The 17,721-nt window shown below is 49.8% G+C and overlaps 1 protein-coding gene across 3 annotated transcripts in view; it reads right to left on the reverse strand.

Moving 5' to 3' along the window:
- Positions 1 to 2,045: 2,045 nt before the first annotated feature.
- CROCC2 (ciliary rootlet coiled-coil, rootletin family member 2) overlaps positions 2,046 to 17,721 on the reverse strand; it is a 169,973-nt gene continuing 154,297 nt past the window's right edge. Inside the window, exons 33-36 of one of the 3 annotated variants that reach the window (XM_065557071.1) lie at positions 16,434 to 16,634; positions 6,076 to 6,207; positions 4,845 to 4,994; positions 2,046 to 4,419 (exon numbers count right to left, since the gene is read on the reverse strand). In XM_065557071.1, the coding sequence (XP_065413143.1) occupies positions 4,336 to 4,419; positions 4,845 to 4,994; positions 6,076 to 6,207; positions 16,434 to 16,634 (567 nt within the window). In that variant the 3' untranslated portion in view covers positions 2,046 to 4,335. The remainder of the gene's footprint in view (positions 4,420 to 4,844; positions 4,995 to 6,075; positions 6,208 to 16,433; positions 16,635 to 17,721) is intronic. The other 2 variants (XM_065557070.1, XM_065557072.1) reach the window with 2 other exon arrangements.

Raw genomic sequence — 17,721 nt, forward strand, 5'->3', positions numbered from 1 at the left:
ATGCTGAATGCCCCACTACTTGATTATTAAATATGAACTATGTAAGACAAGACAGATAATAATCATAACATTGCTACAGACTTACAAATCTATTACATGAGCATACACATTTAAAGGCCCCAATCCTGCAGTCACATCCATGCAGGATCAAGGATTCTTAGTTAGGCGGGACAGTTTCTCTTTCTTAATAAATAATAATAATGTCTAGCTCTTATTAATGCAAAATAGTTACCATCCATCCCCCTGTTCTTCTAAAGTACTGTGGCCCCAATCTGACAAAGTTGTATGCATGAGGTTAATTTTATGTGCATAGCTGCAATGAAGACTATTAACATGCACAGAGGTAAGCATATATGTCAATCTTGGCAGAATAGGACCCTATCCTAGAGCAACACATTTCTACAGAGCTCAAAGGCGTGTCTTCATTTTTCTCCCTGATTGTATGTTCTTGCTCATAGCTGTCAAATATTGCCATATACTGGTAACTCAGTATATAGTAACTCTCTCAATACATCAGCTGCTCAGGCCCACCTCAGTATTGCCAATGACACAAGTTCCAGACTCATACACCAGGCCCGGAGAAATCCTGTGATTGGTTTAACAATCACAAGGTTGGACCCAGAATTTATTATTTCTTTCATTTTATTTGCCTCTGGTTTTTGAGCTGTTCGGGTTCCTGTTTTGAAGCTTTTCTTTACAACCATGAGGGCTAGAAGGTGACCTTTTTCTTTTTAAGTTAAAACTGAGATTCTCATGTAATCACCTGACTCCAGGAGCTGGGGATTTGAGAAAAACAGCAAATACTGCAAGCCTTGGGATAAAATTGGGGGAACTGGCAACACTGGCATCTAAAGTCATTGTAAGAGTACTCCTCTTCCCTTCGCTGAGAATACATTTTGACCGGTCTCTCAATTTAAGGTCTTCAGCTCTGGCGGAAGGAAAATGGAAACTCAGAGAACTTCCTTTTCAGAGACCAACAAAAATGCATCAACATCCCTGCAATAACAGAAGCTGAAGAAAGATGTAGGGCATGGGGGAGGGAAGAATAAGAGTTTAAACAAACAATCCAAGGTCAAGCAGCTGAAGCTAGGGTGTACTAGGACCTAAACTCTATGTAAGACTATTCTATAGGCAGGCCCTGATGCAGCAAGGCACTTAAGCACATTTAACTTTAAGCACAGAATTAGTGCAAAGTTAGGCATGTGCTTAAATGCTTTGCTGAGTTTGGGGCTAGTTACCCATTCTCTTCAAATGCCTTGCTGTGTAGATGATAAGGGTGGAAGACATGGATTATAATCTAACATCTCACTGGGCAATCTGAAAGGAGGAGCAATACAGTATGGCTGGAAAAGTGGAAATGCTGCTGTCCTAAGGTAGAGGCATATTTGCTGACAATAAGCGATCAAGCCTAACACGGTGGGTTCTGCTATCTGTCTGCTGATATAGGACTGAGGCTCTTATTATTTGTACATGTCTGTTTGCTTCCCATTCAAGTCTTATCTGGGCCTCCACTGAAAACCCATTCCCGGCTGACCTGTTCTGGAGGTGCCTGGCCCCAGCTGAACACTCACAATCTCTAGGTGTCGAGCGTGGCTTTGGTTTTCCAGTTGGCTCCCCAGTGACCAACTGGCATGGAGATTGCTGGTTGGGGAGGCAACTTGTTCACTGCCCATGCCATCTCCATATCAAGATCAGTCAATGGGCCAGTTCCCCAGCTGGTGTAAATCACTGTAACTCCACTGAAGTCAGTGGGTCAGATCCACAGCTGGTATAGATCAGTGTAGCTGCATTGAAGTCAATGGGCTAGATCCTCAGCTGGTGTCGATCAGGGTAGCACCATTAAATCCAATGGCATGCCTCTGATTTACACCCGTTGGAGAACTATCACCCAGAATAACTCCCTCTCAAGCTCAAGGAGGAGGGGTGGAGCCATGGTAAATGCAGCCAGTAATCTATTCCAATCCTTTCAGATCAGGCCTACGCACTAGTCATCACTTGACCAATACAGAGTAATAGCCATCAGTCCCTGCTCCAATGCATTCAGTATTTATGACAAAACTTCAAACCCCAGCAATTTGTAAGAGGTGCCAAAAATCATCCAGCTCTCAGTGCTTTGAAAATATAAAAATCAGAATCATGGTTCAAAATAATGTATGTTTTTATTCATAGAAATGCAATATAAATATTCCCCACTGCAATGATTGCAAGGTACATTTTAATACTGAACACAGGCCAAGGAACATGTTATGTAAGGACTGAAATGGAGCCGAAAACAACAGCAGGACTCAGTTAGAATCAACAGCAAAGGGATTATGTGAAAACCAACATGGCACATTTCCCTCAGTGAGACCCAGCTGTGCCATCAATGTGAGGGTATTCTCTGGGCTGCCCAGATCCACGCCCACACACTCTTCCCAATCCAGAGGGTCCAGTCCTGAAATGCACTGGCACTGGAATGTAGGCGTGATGATTCCCACCCTCCTGATGGAGATGGTGGTTTGTTTCTGCATGGTCTTTCCTGCCGCCACATCCAACTCCACGTAAACAACCCATTGGAGAGGGGGCAGAAACGCTAGCTACAGAGTGAGATATCCGCTCACTCACCCCAGGGGCACTGCATTGGCTGCAGGGAGCTACTCCTGATTTACAACAGGGTGAGAAGAGAATCAGCCCCAGTGGGCCAGAGCCTTGGCTGGTGTAAATCGGTGTAGCTCCATTGAAGTCAATTGGCCAGATCCCCACCTGGGTGTAAATCAGCTTAGCTCTGTGGAGATCAACGGACCACCTCCCCCCACTGGCATAAATCAGCATAGACCCATGGAAATCAATGGGCGAGATCCCCAGCTGGTGTAAATCAGCGTAGCTCCATTGAAGACAATGGGCCAACTCCTTGAATAGCATGAACCAATCTCACTCCAGTGAAATCAATGATGCCACATTAATTTACCCCGGCTGAGGTTCTGGCCCAGTGTGTCTGAGGACCCAGTCCTATGAGGACCTGAGCACTTCCTGCTTGCTGTGGGGTCACCCTCAAGGGTGCTCAGCAGCTGACAGCACTGGGTCCCTGTGTAGGTCTGGTCTCACTTTCACTGACACCGGTGTAAGGCCAGAGGGACACCACAGAAGTCACTGGAGTTAGGCCGGTGTGAGAGCAGAATTGCTCTACATACCTGTATGTTGCATGGGGTGGGGTGGGATGGGGAAGATTTACCTGTATCATGGGAAGGAACAGAATCAGATGTCGCTTATCATATATTGTTAAAAGATGAAATGCACGAAGATCCATCCAAAGCCTTGAAAATGCCACTGTTGATTTCCTTAGCAAACACCTTCTATTCTCAGCATTTAAAATCAGTGCTTAAACAAACCACAACGTTGGGACAAATTATGCCGCCCCCCCACTCCCGGCCAGTCATGAGAAAACGTGTAAAATGCTAACAGGTGAAGGCCAAAGCGGTCCCAAAATGATTGCCTCCGTTGCCATGGAAACCACATTTTGATTCCTTCAGGGATTTGCTTGGAGCCTGTGGCTGGCAGAGTGGGTGGAACGTTGAATTTTACACTTTGACGCCTCTCAGGGCCAGTGAGTCATAAAATGACTTGGCTTTGAGCTAATCCCAGCCACCTGCCACCATTAAAAAAGGCCTGCATTTCCTGAAAGGATGAAGGGCTTGACCAGTCTCCAGGCATGGTGGCGATGCCCTCTCTCACTGCGTTTCATTAGCGTACACTAGATTTTTGGTTAATGCCGGTGGATGCAGTCCCCTGCAGGTTCTGTGCACTCAAGGGCCGGTTCCTCAAGCTGCACAGATCTGTCTGATGGCGACAGACTCTGTCTAGCATATTGAGAAGATGCTGCTGAGATTGGGAGGGTCTGTCACTCCACCAGCTAGACAGGAGGCCCTGACAGTACTGGATGAGGCCCAAATGGCACCGCTCCTGAGGGAGAGAAGAGTGGCTCCGATTGCTGGGAGAGCAGAGCTATTTAAATAATGGGGTGAGATAACATAGGAAGTCAGGACCCATTAGTATGGGTAGCACTAATCACAGAGAAGTCCCTCATTGCCAAATGGCCTAAATAAATTAATCATCAGTGGCCTGGGATTCGGCTGCGTAAGGCCTACAGTCCCCGTTGCTCCAGCCACTGGTGTAGTGCAGGCTCCTCCCAGAAACCTCTCCCCACAGCAGTGCTGGCCATGAGTCAGTCAAGCGTCCTGGCGCAGGAGGAGATGTCAGAGTCCGGCTTGCAGGCTGCAGAGTCACTGTTGAAAGCTGGTCCTGAGGGTTGTCTTTGACTAGATCTTACCAGGCTGGAGCACAGGGGCTATTTCGGGATCATTTCCCTGTCCGGAGCACTTGAGTGAGGTAGGACTGTCTCTTCCGCACCTCCTGGCCCAACTGCTCTTTCAGCGAGTTCACCTGGGGAGCATGGGGCCATTACGACTACGGAGAGGCAAGGTAATACTTCCCCATGGGGCTGTACAGGGATCTGCCTTATGGGGTCTGGGCATCTCCCCAAGGGATTACTGAGGCAGAAAATAATACCCTCCCCGGACCTGCCCTGGGGGTCCGATTCCTGTGGCCCTGCCCTCTGGCACTGCATGGCAGGGGTGAGAGGCTCTGAGATCAGAATTGTGCCACCCAAGTGTACGGCTCCCCTTGGCAGTAGACACTTCACCAGCCATAGCACCCCACTCTGCCCCATCAGCCCCAGTCTTGCCCGACGTGGCCTCTGCATGAGCTCATTCAAATCTGGTGCCCATGTGGTGCCCGCACCAGCAGCCAGGGCATGGCCTTCCCGATGGCTTTTAAAGATGTTACTGTTGTGTGCCTAACCCCTCTACCTGATCCTCTAAGTCCTTGACACGCTGCTTGTGGGCTCTCTCCCGGGACTCCAGGGACCATTCAGCCTGAAGCTGGGTGCTGCGCAGCCTCTCTGTCTCTAGCTCCATCAGGCGCTGGGTATGTGCCCGCTCCATCTCTGTGATCTGGGCCTAGCACAGAAACATAGGTAGGGCGTCAGCCAAATCCCGCTGGAATCATGTACTGGGCCATTGGGCAATGCAGGACAAGGGCCTGGACCCAGACACTCCTTGTCCTTTAGCCTTCCCTCGGGTCATTTCCACAGGGCAGTGCTGAGCTAGCACCGTCCGTTTCCAACAGCCACGTGGGGCTCCAGTACCCATATGCGGGCTCACAAACAGCCATTTCCCCCTTTAGTGACTCTGCACCATTCACATGGTGCCTGACCCTTAGCTCCCCTGTGCTGGCTGCAGACAGGTCCCTGCCCTCTCTCAAAGGATCCCTTTCAGGGTGTGGGCAAGCATGTGGACACCTGCTCCCCAGGCTCCTTCACAACTGCTGCCTTGGGCCTGGACCCTCTTGAAGAGGTGAGTGTCTGGGCTGCAGTGCACCGTGTCCTGCCTCCTGGATCCCCTCGCTTCTCAGAGAGACTGTGTCCAAACAGCACCGTGTCCCGCCAGATCTGCTCTCTGGGGAACTCCACATGGGGGGCGCAGGCTGGAGGGGGGGGGGTGAGGAGAACTGGCCTTTGCCAGCGCCTCCGCCTGCACCCAGGCCACAAGATGCCATGCACCCCATCTCCTAGCCAGGGGAGCCAGGACATGGATTAGAGCCCCCTGCAGAGCAGAGAGACTTTCCCTGCCCTAACAGGAACCAGAAGATCTCCTCACCCCACCAGGCCTGGAAACTGGGAGACCCCTTTCCTGGGTACCTGGCCTCCTCGTCCCCAGCCACGGAACTGGGGAGGAAGAAGTTTCCTGGGCAGAGCCTCCTCCCAGCAGGCACCTTCTGAGACCCCTGGCCACAGATGATGCCATGGGCTACGGCTTCCTTTGGCTGGGACTCTAGGCATCCTTTGGACTCTACTGAGCTCCTGTTTGCTCCTACTTACCCCCTGCCTGGCCCGCCTCCCTCTGTCCAGGCCTCCTGTGCTCCTCTCCCTCCCTTTTCCTACTGCCATGAACCTTCATCTCATCTCCTCACCCCAGGGCAGAGTAATCCTCTAAGGCGCCCCCATTTCCTGTGACAAACCACCGTTACCAGTGGACTGACCTGCAGTGGCTGATTCTGTCTCAGGGTGTCCTCCACCTCCTGGTGCAGACTGCTCAGTGACAGGTCCAGCTGCTTCTTCTCTGCACTGAAACGCATGGCATTGTCTTCTTTCCTGAGTGTCTCCCATTCTGCCTGCAAGGACAAGTCGCATGGCAGGGACCTTCACTTCCCCTCTGGCACGCACATTGCTCAGCAGTTCCCAGTGGGCTGGGATTTTCAAGGTCTTGGGCTGATTTTCAAAAGAGCCCCACTGCACCCCTGAAAACCTGACCCTACCAGCTGGCACACATAGCTTGGCTTTGGCTGCCTGGAACTGGCACACTCATTGAAACCAGGGTACCTTCTGGAGTGTCTGCTTGCTGAGTTCATTATTACAGCAACAGCTAGAGACCCATCCCAATCTAAACAGACAACACAGAGAAAAGGTGCAGAGTGGAAACTGAGGCACAGAGAGGGAAAGTGACTTGTCCAAGGTCACTAGCAGATGCAGGGCTAGCATGCAGATCCCCTGCCTCCCAGTCCAGTACTCTTCCCACTGGACCATCCCAGTACCTATGAGAACAGCTGCATCAAGATGTGGAACTGAGGCAGAGGACTTTTCTATCTCCCAGGATTCTGTGCTGTGGGTGAGGGCAGTGTGTGGCAGGCCTCCTTCAACAGAGGGCAGAGTGACAGCAGAGGAATCTTGGGAGGGAAACAAGGGAGTCACCGGAGGCAATGCTGAGGGAGCAGTCCGAGGGGGAGGGTGGTCTCAGAAGTGAGGGAGCAGACATGTCAAAGGCCATGTGTAGATTGAGAAGGAAAAGAGCGTGGTGAAGCACTGGAATGGGTTACCTAGGGAGGTGGTGGAATCTCCATCCTTAGAGGTTTTTAAGTCCCAGCTTGACAAAGCCCTGGCTGGGATGATTTAGTTGGTGTTGGTCCTGCTTTGAGCAGGGGGTTGGACTAGATGACCTCCTGAGGTCTCTTCCAACCCTAATCTTCTATGATTCTATGACAGAGATGGAGAGGAGACCTTGAGACCTGGCTAAGAAGAAGCCGGGGAAACCCTGGGGAGGGAAAAGCCAGTGGAGTGGAAAGGGCAGAGTGGGATCAGGACATCTGAGGTGTTTGGAGGAAAAGGCAGGTGGGATCAGGAGAGAGGCAGAGTGGGGGGAAGACCCCAGGAGGTAGGGAAGGACTCAGGATGATGGGGGGGGGGGGAAGCAGTGGGATGAGGTGGATCATGGAGAAGGCTGAGGGTTTGCAGCTGAAATGGGGACACCATGCCGGTCACTATTCAGTGGAAGAAAGAGCTGTCAGGGACTGGCCTCACAGCCCAGAGCTCTGGACACAAATCAACTTCTTGGCAGTTTGTTGAGGTCTGAGGGGCCCTTGGGCAGGCGAGACCAGCCGTGAAGCAGAGCCACATTAGCCAGGACAGTGCAGCGAATGCTTCTCCTCCAGCAGCACTTTCAGTATCTGTGCACACAGTGCACAAAGGCTGGCCAGGAAGAACCGCGCTGCAGCGCTGAGCTCCCGAAGGGCACAACCATCTTCAGGGCAGCATCTGGAGGCTGGTCATGGCATGATGGTACAAGAAGGGCTGTGTCTAGAACCCCCAGCTGGGAGAAGGTCCCCAAAGGCCCAGCGCTTGGGCGATGCTCTGCGTGGAGCCTGCTGGCTGGTCAGGGGCCTTTGTTACCAGCAATCCCTGCCCTGCATGAACAGATAAAAGCCTCCAAATAACCAAAGGAAGGCCTGTCCCTTTAAAAAACAATGAGCGTCTCCTGGAAGAAAATGTTGAAAGGAGAAGAGAAGAAAGCAAAATCCAAAATAAATAAACGGCCACATCCGGATTTCCCCTCCTGAGACGCTACTCAAGGGTTTTATGAGTTCGATATGAATTACCCTCCCTGGCCATTTACAGCTGATCTTCTGGAACTCATTAGCTATCCTCTCCCGCCCCCCAGCCCAGGGGAAGAGGTTGAGCACAGGGAATAAAGGGGCACCATGTAAAAGCTATTTCATGCTTGCTGAGACTCTCATACAGCCTGTAATGTTGCTTTTCCACAACAGAAAAATATCACATTTCCCTTCATCCTAGTTTCTGCAGCTAGAAAATCCATTAAGATGCCTGATGGACAATCCCTATTCAGTGCCAAGCTCAGCCAGCAAAGGCATACCTGGCTTTCCTGCCTCTCTGGCAGATCCAGAGCAGAATATTTCCTAGCCTCTCCTCTGGGAGCACGTGTTCTCAAGGATCCCAGTTCAGGCATTCCCTGCTAGCTAACACTAAGACATTAGACAACAAAACGTACTTTTATATAGAATTCTTTATAGAGAGCCCCACCAAGCCCTCTGCAGGGGGAACTGGATAGCTCAAAGGGTGAATAATGGCCTCTAGTGCCTTGTACTTCTAGAATGATGGTTTGAACTCAACCTGGATCAGCTGTGACCTAGAGAGAGGTGAGAGAGTCCAGCCTCAACAAGGTAACTTATCTGCATAATTCTCACCCTGGAACACAAAGCTTTACTAATGTTGCAAGTCAAGATGGCCCCAAATCCAGGTGTTCTCTACCCCAACAGCTGTCTAGTGACAAAAGGGCCACCCAGAGGATTCAGCAGGCCTGGGGCAAAGCAATTTCGGGGGCCCCTTCCATAAAAAAAAGTTGTAATGCTATAGAATACTATATTCTCGTGGGGGTCCCTGCAGGGCCTGGGGCAAATTGCCCCACTTGCCCCCACCCCCGGTCGGCCCTGAGTGACAATGGTCCTTCCTTCTCCAAGGGTGCAACCCAGCTGCATTGAAGATGGCTGCTCTTGGAATGGCTTCCACAGCAAGAAATATTAGTGCTTGATTGGATTGTTTTTCCTTTCTTTGCTGATATTTCTTGGGATTTCGAATGCAAACCTCAGGGGGTTTGATCATTATAACAACTTCTTTAGCACTGAAAGGGCCCAACTAGGACATGCTGGGAACAGCTACAGCAGTGAAAAGGAGCAAGCAAAGACAATGAAGCTGACGTGCTGAAGTCATGCATGCTGCCCACTAACACATCTGCACATACCTTTTCCCCTTCTCCATCCAAAGGTTGCTTGGCTCCACCTCTGGAGTGAGAACCAGGAGTGACAATTCAACAGAATGCTATGCAAATGTTCAAAAGGAGCCCATTGTTGGATTGCAACATTAGGATATTCTTGCAGAGTTACTGGACTGTATTGATGATTCCTTCTTCCCTAGAATTCTTACTGCTTGGAATTTGATCATTCATGACAAATGAAGTTTAATTTAAAATGTCTGAAATGATCTTTGAGGAGGATTTCCGTTCTCCCATATTTTCATTTCTTGTGTACTGTTTTGTATAATCACCCTGCAGCAGAGTGCAAATCTTCCCTGGAGATCAACAGGCAATCCCAGGGAAGCACTGCACTCTGATGCAGGCACTCACTGGCATTAAACAAGATAAGTAAAATGCACCAACTCTCACCATCTTGCTTTTCTTCCTCGACAGCCTAATTTATGCTCCTTCTAGCACTCTCAGGGAGTATATTGTTGTCACTCACACAGCTCCTAGCTAATTCACTATGGAAGGGGCATAGCTCAGGGGGGGCAGAAGGGTTTTGTGGTTAACACACTGACTTTAGCCTCAGGAACACTGGGTTTGAATCCTAGCTCTGCTATGCGAGAACTGGAGCAAGTCACCTAATCTGTTTTGGTGCCTCAGTTCTCATGGGGATAATGTACCTTCCTTTCTCCCACTCTTTGTGTATTTCAATTGTACATTCTTCAGTGCAGCAATTGTCCTTTACAATGGATGAGTACAGCACCCAGCATGATGGGATGCCAGTCTCCTTTGGGACAGAAGGGCACTACTGCAATAATGAGCCATGAACAGAGGTCTTTTAGCCATCCTTGGCACTCGTATTATGGAGTGTTGTGTTTCTTTTTGACTTTCCTGCACCTTATTTCTGAGGTTGCATAAGGGGAACTGGAATGTAGTCATGACCAAGAGTGGAAGATACAGTATTCATCACATTCTCCTCTTCTCCCTCCCAGTGCTAATGCAGAACAACTTGATTAGTTCAGTATGGACCTCTGAAATAGATCTCTATCTGACGGTATCACCAGAATTGTATTGGACACTCCCTGGAGCTGGGAAATGCCTTGTGACTTTCGGCTCAGAGCGGGATGTTTAAACGACTGTTCTGGAGCTTCGTTTTCACACTGTCCCTTAGAATCCCGATGATGTACCAATGCAATGCAATGTATGCCAACAGGAATTCAGCAGATTCAGCAGCTCACTCCCATCCCACAATCTACAACTGATTTTGCAAAAGGAAACCAAACTGGTGGCTCTATCCTCTGCAGCGCAGCACAGCACACCCAAAATCACAACAGCACACACACATGCCCATTTGTGAAGAAAACCAGGACAATGATCTGACTACCTTGTGTGAATTAAACTCCTTACTACAGTAAATGGAAATCAGTGACATAGTTAGGGAAACAGCTGTTGGACACAGCCAGAAGTGACTTCCTTTGGGTCAAATTCTGGACCTGATGCAAAACCCAAGGAGCTGGACTGTATGTTGGGAAGGTCTGGCATGAAGGAATCCTTCCCCACATCATGGAGATGATCCATGGTAGTTATCTCTGGCCTCCCCTTCTTCAGGAGGGAGAGCCTAGCAGATCTGCACCACTCTTTCCTTGGCCTCCCCCCCCATACATTGATAGCTCCCATGGAGCTGTTCTCAGGGGTCCTGGGCCCCCATCCAGGGCTCTCCACGTCGGCCCCACCCTACACAGTCACCTGATCTGTGAGATGGGAGGGGGGAGGAGAGCAGAGGGGGTGTGAATTGCTGACTCCTTCCACTTAATGCTCCTAGCAAAACCTTAATCTACACCCTGTAGGATATGCTTGTGTCCAATCCATCAGGTACAGAGTTTATCTTCTAGAGCCAACTTGACCTTTCTCTTATTAGTGACTTCGTCTCTTAAGAGACCACCCCAACGTCTCCCTATATGTACTGGGCCAACTCGGCTCTAAGTCACACTAGCCTCAGTCAGAGGTAACTCTATGGACTTCAGTGAAGTGACACCAGAGCTCCATGAGTGCGACTGGGAATGCTGAGTATAGACCTGTTCCATCTTTATTACCAGATTTCCACTATTAAGTAACCAAGCCCTTAAGCAGTTGCTTCGAACAGGTTCTTTATTGCCTGTTCTGTTCATGTACAGCTCTATGGACATCCTCAATAGAGAAAATGTTAAAAGAAACAGTTCCCCTTTTCTCACCAAGTCCCAGGCTCTGGTACACCTTGTTGGCTAATATCAAGGTATTAATAAAGAGAAATTTTCCTCACCTATTCATCTTCTTTCTTTGAGATTGTCTAAAGCAGTGGTTATTGTTCCTCCCAACCAAATGTTTGGACAGGTATAGCAGATCAGAGAGAATTTCCCCCCTCCTAATAAAGCCCCAGATCAGAAAAGATCTGAGGCCTGATTTTTACTCATGTTATCCATGCAGTTGCAAGCAAAACACATGCTCCCTTGTGCATATAGGATGTGTGTGCACTTAGCACAACTGCATGCATCGGAGGGGTAGTAACATCTATTTTGCACATGTAGTTACCAACTCTGCATACACTTTTGGGGTGACGAAACATGCAAATCAAGCACAATTGAATACATTTTTATGATTCCAACTGTGCATTGAACATTGGCTCACATGCTTCCCTTACACAGTGTTAATGCTACAGCTTGTTGATTTGTACGGTGCTCCAAACGAGGCACTGGCTGCCACATTAAACAAAGCTATGTATGTCCCACGATGGAGAGGCTAACATCAGGGTAGTCACCCCTTTCAGGCTGTCACCAACATCTGAACAGGAGCACCCACTGCTTCCTGTGGCATCTGTGGGGTCAGTTGCATCATTCTACCAGGCAGCTCACAGCTTCTGTTAAGATCCAGTTTATTTGAACAGACCCTGGAATCACAGGGCCACAGGGGCAAGGGCAACAATGCCAAGGAAACATTCACTTCCAGAGCAGGACAATCTGTTCTGCCAGGGAGAGCAGCTTTAAGCTCTGTCTTCATGGGGACACCCACAGGGGAACCCATGGAGCCAAGCTGGCTGTATTGTCCAAGCAGAATGGAGCAGGAAGCAAGGCTGCCCTGGGGGTTAGTTTAGCCAATGCCCAATTTGTGAGGCCCTCCTGGATTCCTTGAGGGTTCTTGATGCTGGAAAAGGGGAGACGGCTTCTCTGGAGGGACATGGATGTTCAGCACCAGGATCTCTCAGTCCTGGGCTTCCCTACTTTGCCTTACCAACAAGAGCATGAACCTGCTGCTGGAAAATCACTGGTCGCTGAGTTAGATGGGGTGGAGTCAGACTCATGGCCAGGTTTTTGGTCTGCTGAAGGGTCTTTGCAACACTTGGGGAAACATTCTTAGGGGTCCTGGGGTGATGTAGGGGCTGCTGTAGCACCACTAAGCCACCTCCTTGCATGAGGGGCATGGCTGGGGATGAAGGGCATGGCTCCTGCTGATCCCTGGACAGCACAGTGCCCCCTACTGGCTGCTGTTAGCCAGTGTAGTTCACAGAAGCCCAGGCTGGAATAGTTTTGAACGGCCTCTAATCCCTTTTGTTTGGAGCTGTCAATATATCAGCGGCACCCAGACTCCGCCCAGGAGCCCTTTGCAGCCACCCTCACCTTTCATACCTTGACTGTGCAGATCAAGGCAGAGTGTTGCATTCTGAGACCTGCGGTGCCGGATCCCCAGCTGATGTAAATGGGTGTAGCTCCACTGGGGTCAATGGGCCAGATTCCTAGCTAGCATAAATGGGTGTAGCTCTGCTGATGACAATGAGACAGATCCCCAACGGGTGTCAATCAGCATAGCTTCACTGAAGTCCGTGAAAATTGACACCCACTGAGGATCAGGCTGGATGTCTCTGTGGGCTGCCCTGGTGTGTCTGAGAGGAGAGTAGCTGCAGGACCCAGGCTGTGTTTGCTCTGCAGCGGCTCATCCCAATCACTTGACAATGGCAGGTTTCCCCACCCCATGCCCTGCCCGTCCTTCCTTCTCCTGTGAGGGAAGGTGTTTCCCTTTGCAAGGCATCGTGCCTTCCTTCTCCAAGGCTCCCAGTCAGAGTCCAGTGCTTCACACTCCCTGGCCCAGCTTCTCCTGGTGGAGCACTGCAAACAGCTGGCCTGCTGGAGGATCACCCCAGGGAGGGCATCCTCAGGTGGTGCAGAGTTGACAGAATGGCTCCTATGCCAGCCCACCTCCCTGTGGCTAGCACTTGAGATGGTGCCAGGGCATCCTTGCACCCCAGTGATCCACAGCTATTGCCTAGGCCCCTTCAGACTATTCGCAGCTGGTGCAAGTTAGAGCAGCCCTCACGGGACTTATACTGGGGACCATCCCAATGCACAGCCAGCCCAGGGTCAGTGGGTGTGTAAAGGTGATGCAGTCCACTCGAGTTATGCCATGTGAATCTCATCCGCAGCTAAGGAACTGGGCTATTCGGATATGAATATCAATGGCATGTAGCCATTTCTGGGGTGGAGGAGACGGCCAATCAGCAGACAAGCATGCTGTGCAGCACTGGATGAAAGGGAAAATTTGGCCCTTCCATCCTCTTATGGAAAGAGCCATGAGATGAAGTCTCACAGCACAACTGATGCTCACAGCACACAGGTAAGGACTGTGATTACCTCCATCTTTCAGACAGGCAAATTGAGACACAACACAAGGAGCTGATGTCACTCCCCCACAGTCACCTAGCAAGTCAGTGGCAGAGGCAGGAACAGCACTAAGGAGATCCTGGCTCCCAATCCTGCACTCAGTGCAGACTATGCTAAGGGGGCAAACATATCCCATACTCCTCCATGCTCTCTGCAGTGGGTAGCTCAGTCTCCGAGGATATTCAGTTCATGATATTTTACTCTGGGTCAGTTCCCATGGGATTGCTTCTGCACCCAGCTCTACGTGCCGTGGTCAAGTTCAGAAACCATCAAACTGGTTGGAAATGAAACAATAAAAACTATGAAACCATCAAAAAAGAGAGTTCTGAATGAAAGAATGTGTGTGTGTGTTTGGGGCAGCAGGGGAAAGGAATAGCAGCTGATTAAAGAGACAAAAACTTTTAGACACCAATCTTTTTGGGTAGAGGGGTCAAAAGTCAATCTGAAACTACTTGTATTAAATTTAGAAGACGGCTTTAGCACATGGTTTGGATTTTGCTTCCCCCATCACTAGAGCTAATTAGGCCAATCCCAGAGTGCCCCTGCTGATACCTAACACATGCGTGACACAAATTATTCCTTCGAACTGGAATCAGCGCCTCAGAGCTGAACATTAGCTCCCTCTCTAAGTGGGAGAAGAAATCAGGTAGCCAAGAGGCACGCACATGTATGTGTGTGCATGCGTGTGTGCTTGTGCATTTGTGTTTGTGGGAGTTTTGGAGGAGAGTACATTTGAATGAAGAGTTTTGAACTCATTATCTGGACTACATTCAAAGAATGCGAGAGCAATAATCATGTACATAAATGCATGTGGTGGGAAGTGACTGGATGGGGGCCAAGAAAACAAAGGTTACTGGAACACACAGCCAGCGCTCTCTCTCTCCCACTCACAGGATTCTGCTTGGGCTTTTGTGTTCGCATGGTTATGTCTATTCCATGTTATGTGACTGTGGGAATGCACAGAGCCTGACTCTCCTCTCTCTCACAGAAGTCTGTCTCCACTGACTTCAATTGGCAGAGGTGGAAGGGAAAGCTCACATCTATACCACACTATGGCTCTGGTTCAGGAAAGTGCTTAAGCATGTGCTTGACTTTAGTGGAATTTGAGCACATGCTTAATGTTAAGCAGTGCTTTGCTGAATTGAGATGCTTTCCTGAGCGGGATCTATATGCATGAATATACATTGTCAGAGGCAAATGTGTGTGTATGTCTGTAATATCTCTATCTATCTGTCTATCTAGAGACATGACTGTGTGCACACACAGACATGACATGATCCAAGGCAAGTGTGTCTATGTACATGATCAGTGGGGTAAATTGACACAGCTCTCTTGACTAACAAAGCCAGGCTGATTTACACCAGCTGGGGATCTGCTCCCATGTCTGTATGTTGGTGAACATGTACGTCTGCACACGAATCAGAATGAAGAAGATAACCCTTTCCCCTTGCACTCCACCTTGTATTCTCACTTAGACTCTTTGCAGATCAGCAAGGTTGCATTTTGCCCTCCCTTTGCACTGGTGGACATGATGATGCAAAGGGCAGGAGAATGCAGAATCAAGCCTGCTCTCTGGATGTATATGCCGGTAAATGCACCACTGGCAGGTTCTCATCACTTGCTTTACTTATTATTTATACTCCAGTAGTGCTCAGAGGTCCTGGCCAAGCTCAGGGCCCCGTGTGCTGTGTAGACACACGATGAGGAATATCCCCAGGGGACAGGAGCGAATGATGCAGATGATGGGGAGAGCCAGGGTTTGGGGCTGGAGGAAGCGACTTTGCAGATGGAGAGAGGGGCCCAGGAGTCCAGACTGGAGGGGAGGGAATCAACGAGTGAGTCAGAAAAAGGAAGGGGGTCTGGAGCAGGGGACTGAGAGCAGAAAAGAGGTCCTGGACATGGATGGAATGCAGCTCATAACAATGTTGGGCAAAGGGGTGGGTGCTGGGGGCACCAGAGCAATGAGGCAGTGGTCGAAGAGAGGGGCCATGGAAGGTGCGAGGTCAGAGACGGAACAATACTACAGGGTGAGCAAGGTGGAGCAAGTGGCCCTTTAGCTGAGCAAGGGGTTGAGGAGGTGGGGGGATAGCGAGTGGGAGGGGACACCAGAGTGGAAGTTGGAGTTACTGAGGACAAGGTCAGGGATGGAGAAGAGAGCCAGGACTTCAGGTCCGAGTGGAAGGTACTTTGGGAGGGTCTGGTGCATGGTAGCTGGCAGCGACAGATGGGGGACGAGAGAAGAACTGAACAGTGTTGTACTATGGGGGAGGAGGAAGGTGGGGAGCAGCAGCAGGGGGAGGGGAGGAGCTTTTGACCCACCTGCCTCCTACAGATCTTCACTGACTTTGCTGCTTGTATTTCTGTTCATAGATACCTGTGAATGGGCCAGATCCCCAGCTGAGGTCAATGAGCAGAGCTCCACTGACCTCTTTGAGGGTCTCAATGATTTTTCTGCTGAGGATCCAACCCTGGACATTGCTAGTATTACGCAGGCCGTGAACTAGTGTCTGCAGATGGAATACACAGCTCCAGGCCTGAGATAGGTTATGCCTGTTTGCGTACTTGTGCGTCATTGCATGTGTCCAATTTAACATCCGTTGGTGTCTTCACAACTCTACAGTACCTTGCTGAGGGTCTTCTTCAGGGCAGAATTGTCCTGCTTCAGCTCAAAGGCCGATCGCTCCAGTTCCTTGTTCTCCCCTTCTAGGTGGGCTACAGCTCGCTGCAGTGTCATCAGTCTCTCCTGGAGAATGCTGTTCTCATCCTGCACGTTCTGCAGCAATGCTGCAGCCTCCTGCTCACTCTGCTGCTGACGACAGACTATCTATGACATACCCAACAGATGGACTGTAAGACTTTGGGGCCAGATCCCCAACTGGTGTAAATCAGTGTGGTTCCACTGCTGCACCAGGTTACACCACCAGACGGTCTGGCCCATGGCTGTCAATGGGGGGGGGGGGGGCGGGGGGGGAGGGAAAGAGACTTTAAGGAATTCTTATCTCTAGTGAGAGTTCAAATCCAGGCACCAGCTGAGCAGAGCAGTTGCATTTCAGAGTTAATAACAGTGTGATGCTTGTACCTTTGTGCTCTACTCTTACAGGAAGCAACTACAAGAACCAGTCTCCTTAGAATAGTGACATGTAGGCCTATGATTTACAGCCAACATTTTCAATGTCATGTGCCTAAAGCTAGGCACCAAAATCCATAGGTAGGCACCTAAATAAATGGTATGATTGCTACGAGAGCTAGGCCCACAGAAAATGAGCTGGGTGCCTAGGTCTGAAAAATGCTGGCCTACTATTTTTTGGAGCAGATATTTTCTATCTGTAAAATTGCCCCCGGCACCTGCCAATACTGGAACCCAACATTCACCAGGCCAACCTCTTGGTAAAGATAGCATCTATGCTCCAAGCGGTGAATGTTTCATCACACGTCGGGCCTGGTGAATATAGGCTTATAGGGACATTCAAAATGTAATTAAGGTTAAAATAGGGAGACCAGATGTCCCGATTTTATAGGGACAGTCCCAATTTTTGGGTCTTTTTCTTATATAGGCTCCTATTACCCCCCCATCCCTGTCCCGATTTTTCACATTTGCTGTTTGGTCACCCTAGGTTAAAGATACAGGGCCAGCGCCCGGCTAGTGCAAAGCAGTGTGGCTCCATTGAGTTGTGCAGCATACACAATGGTATTTCACTGTTCCATGTAGCATAGCAATAGTCATTTTGCCATGCTACAAACTGCACAGATCATGCAGCACGGGAGAATGAGATGCAGCCCAGCCTGTCGCCAGGCTCATTTTGTCAACAGGTGGTCGCTGCTGGGCAGCCCAAGCCTAGCAGAAGGCCGTAAACAGAAGTGGGTACAAGCAGGGCCGGCGCTTCCACTAGGTGACCCTAGGTGGTCGTCTA

Source organism: Chrysemys picta, chromosome 9 (genome assembly GCF_011386835.1).
Source record: "Chrysemys picta bellii isolate R12L10 chromosome 9, ASM1138683v2, whole genome shotgun sequence".
NCBI classification, from domain to species: domain Eukaryota; kingdom Metazoa; phylum Chordata; order Testudines; family Emydidae; genus Chrysemys; species Chrysemys picta.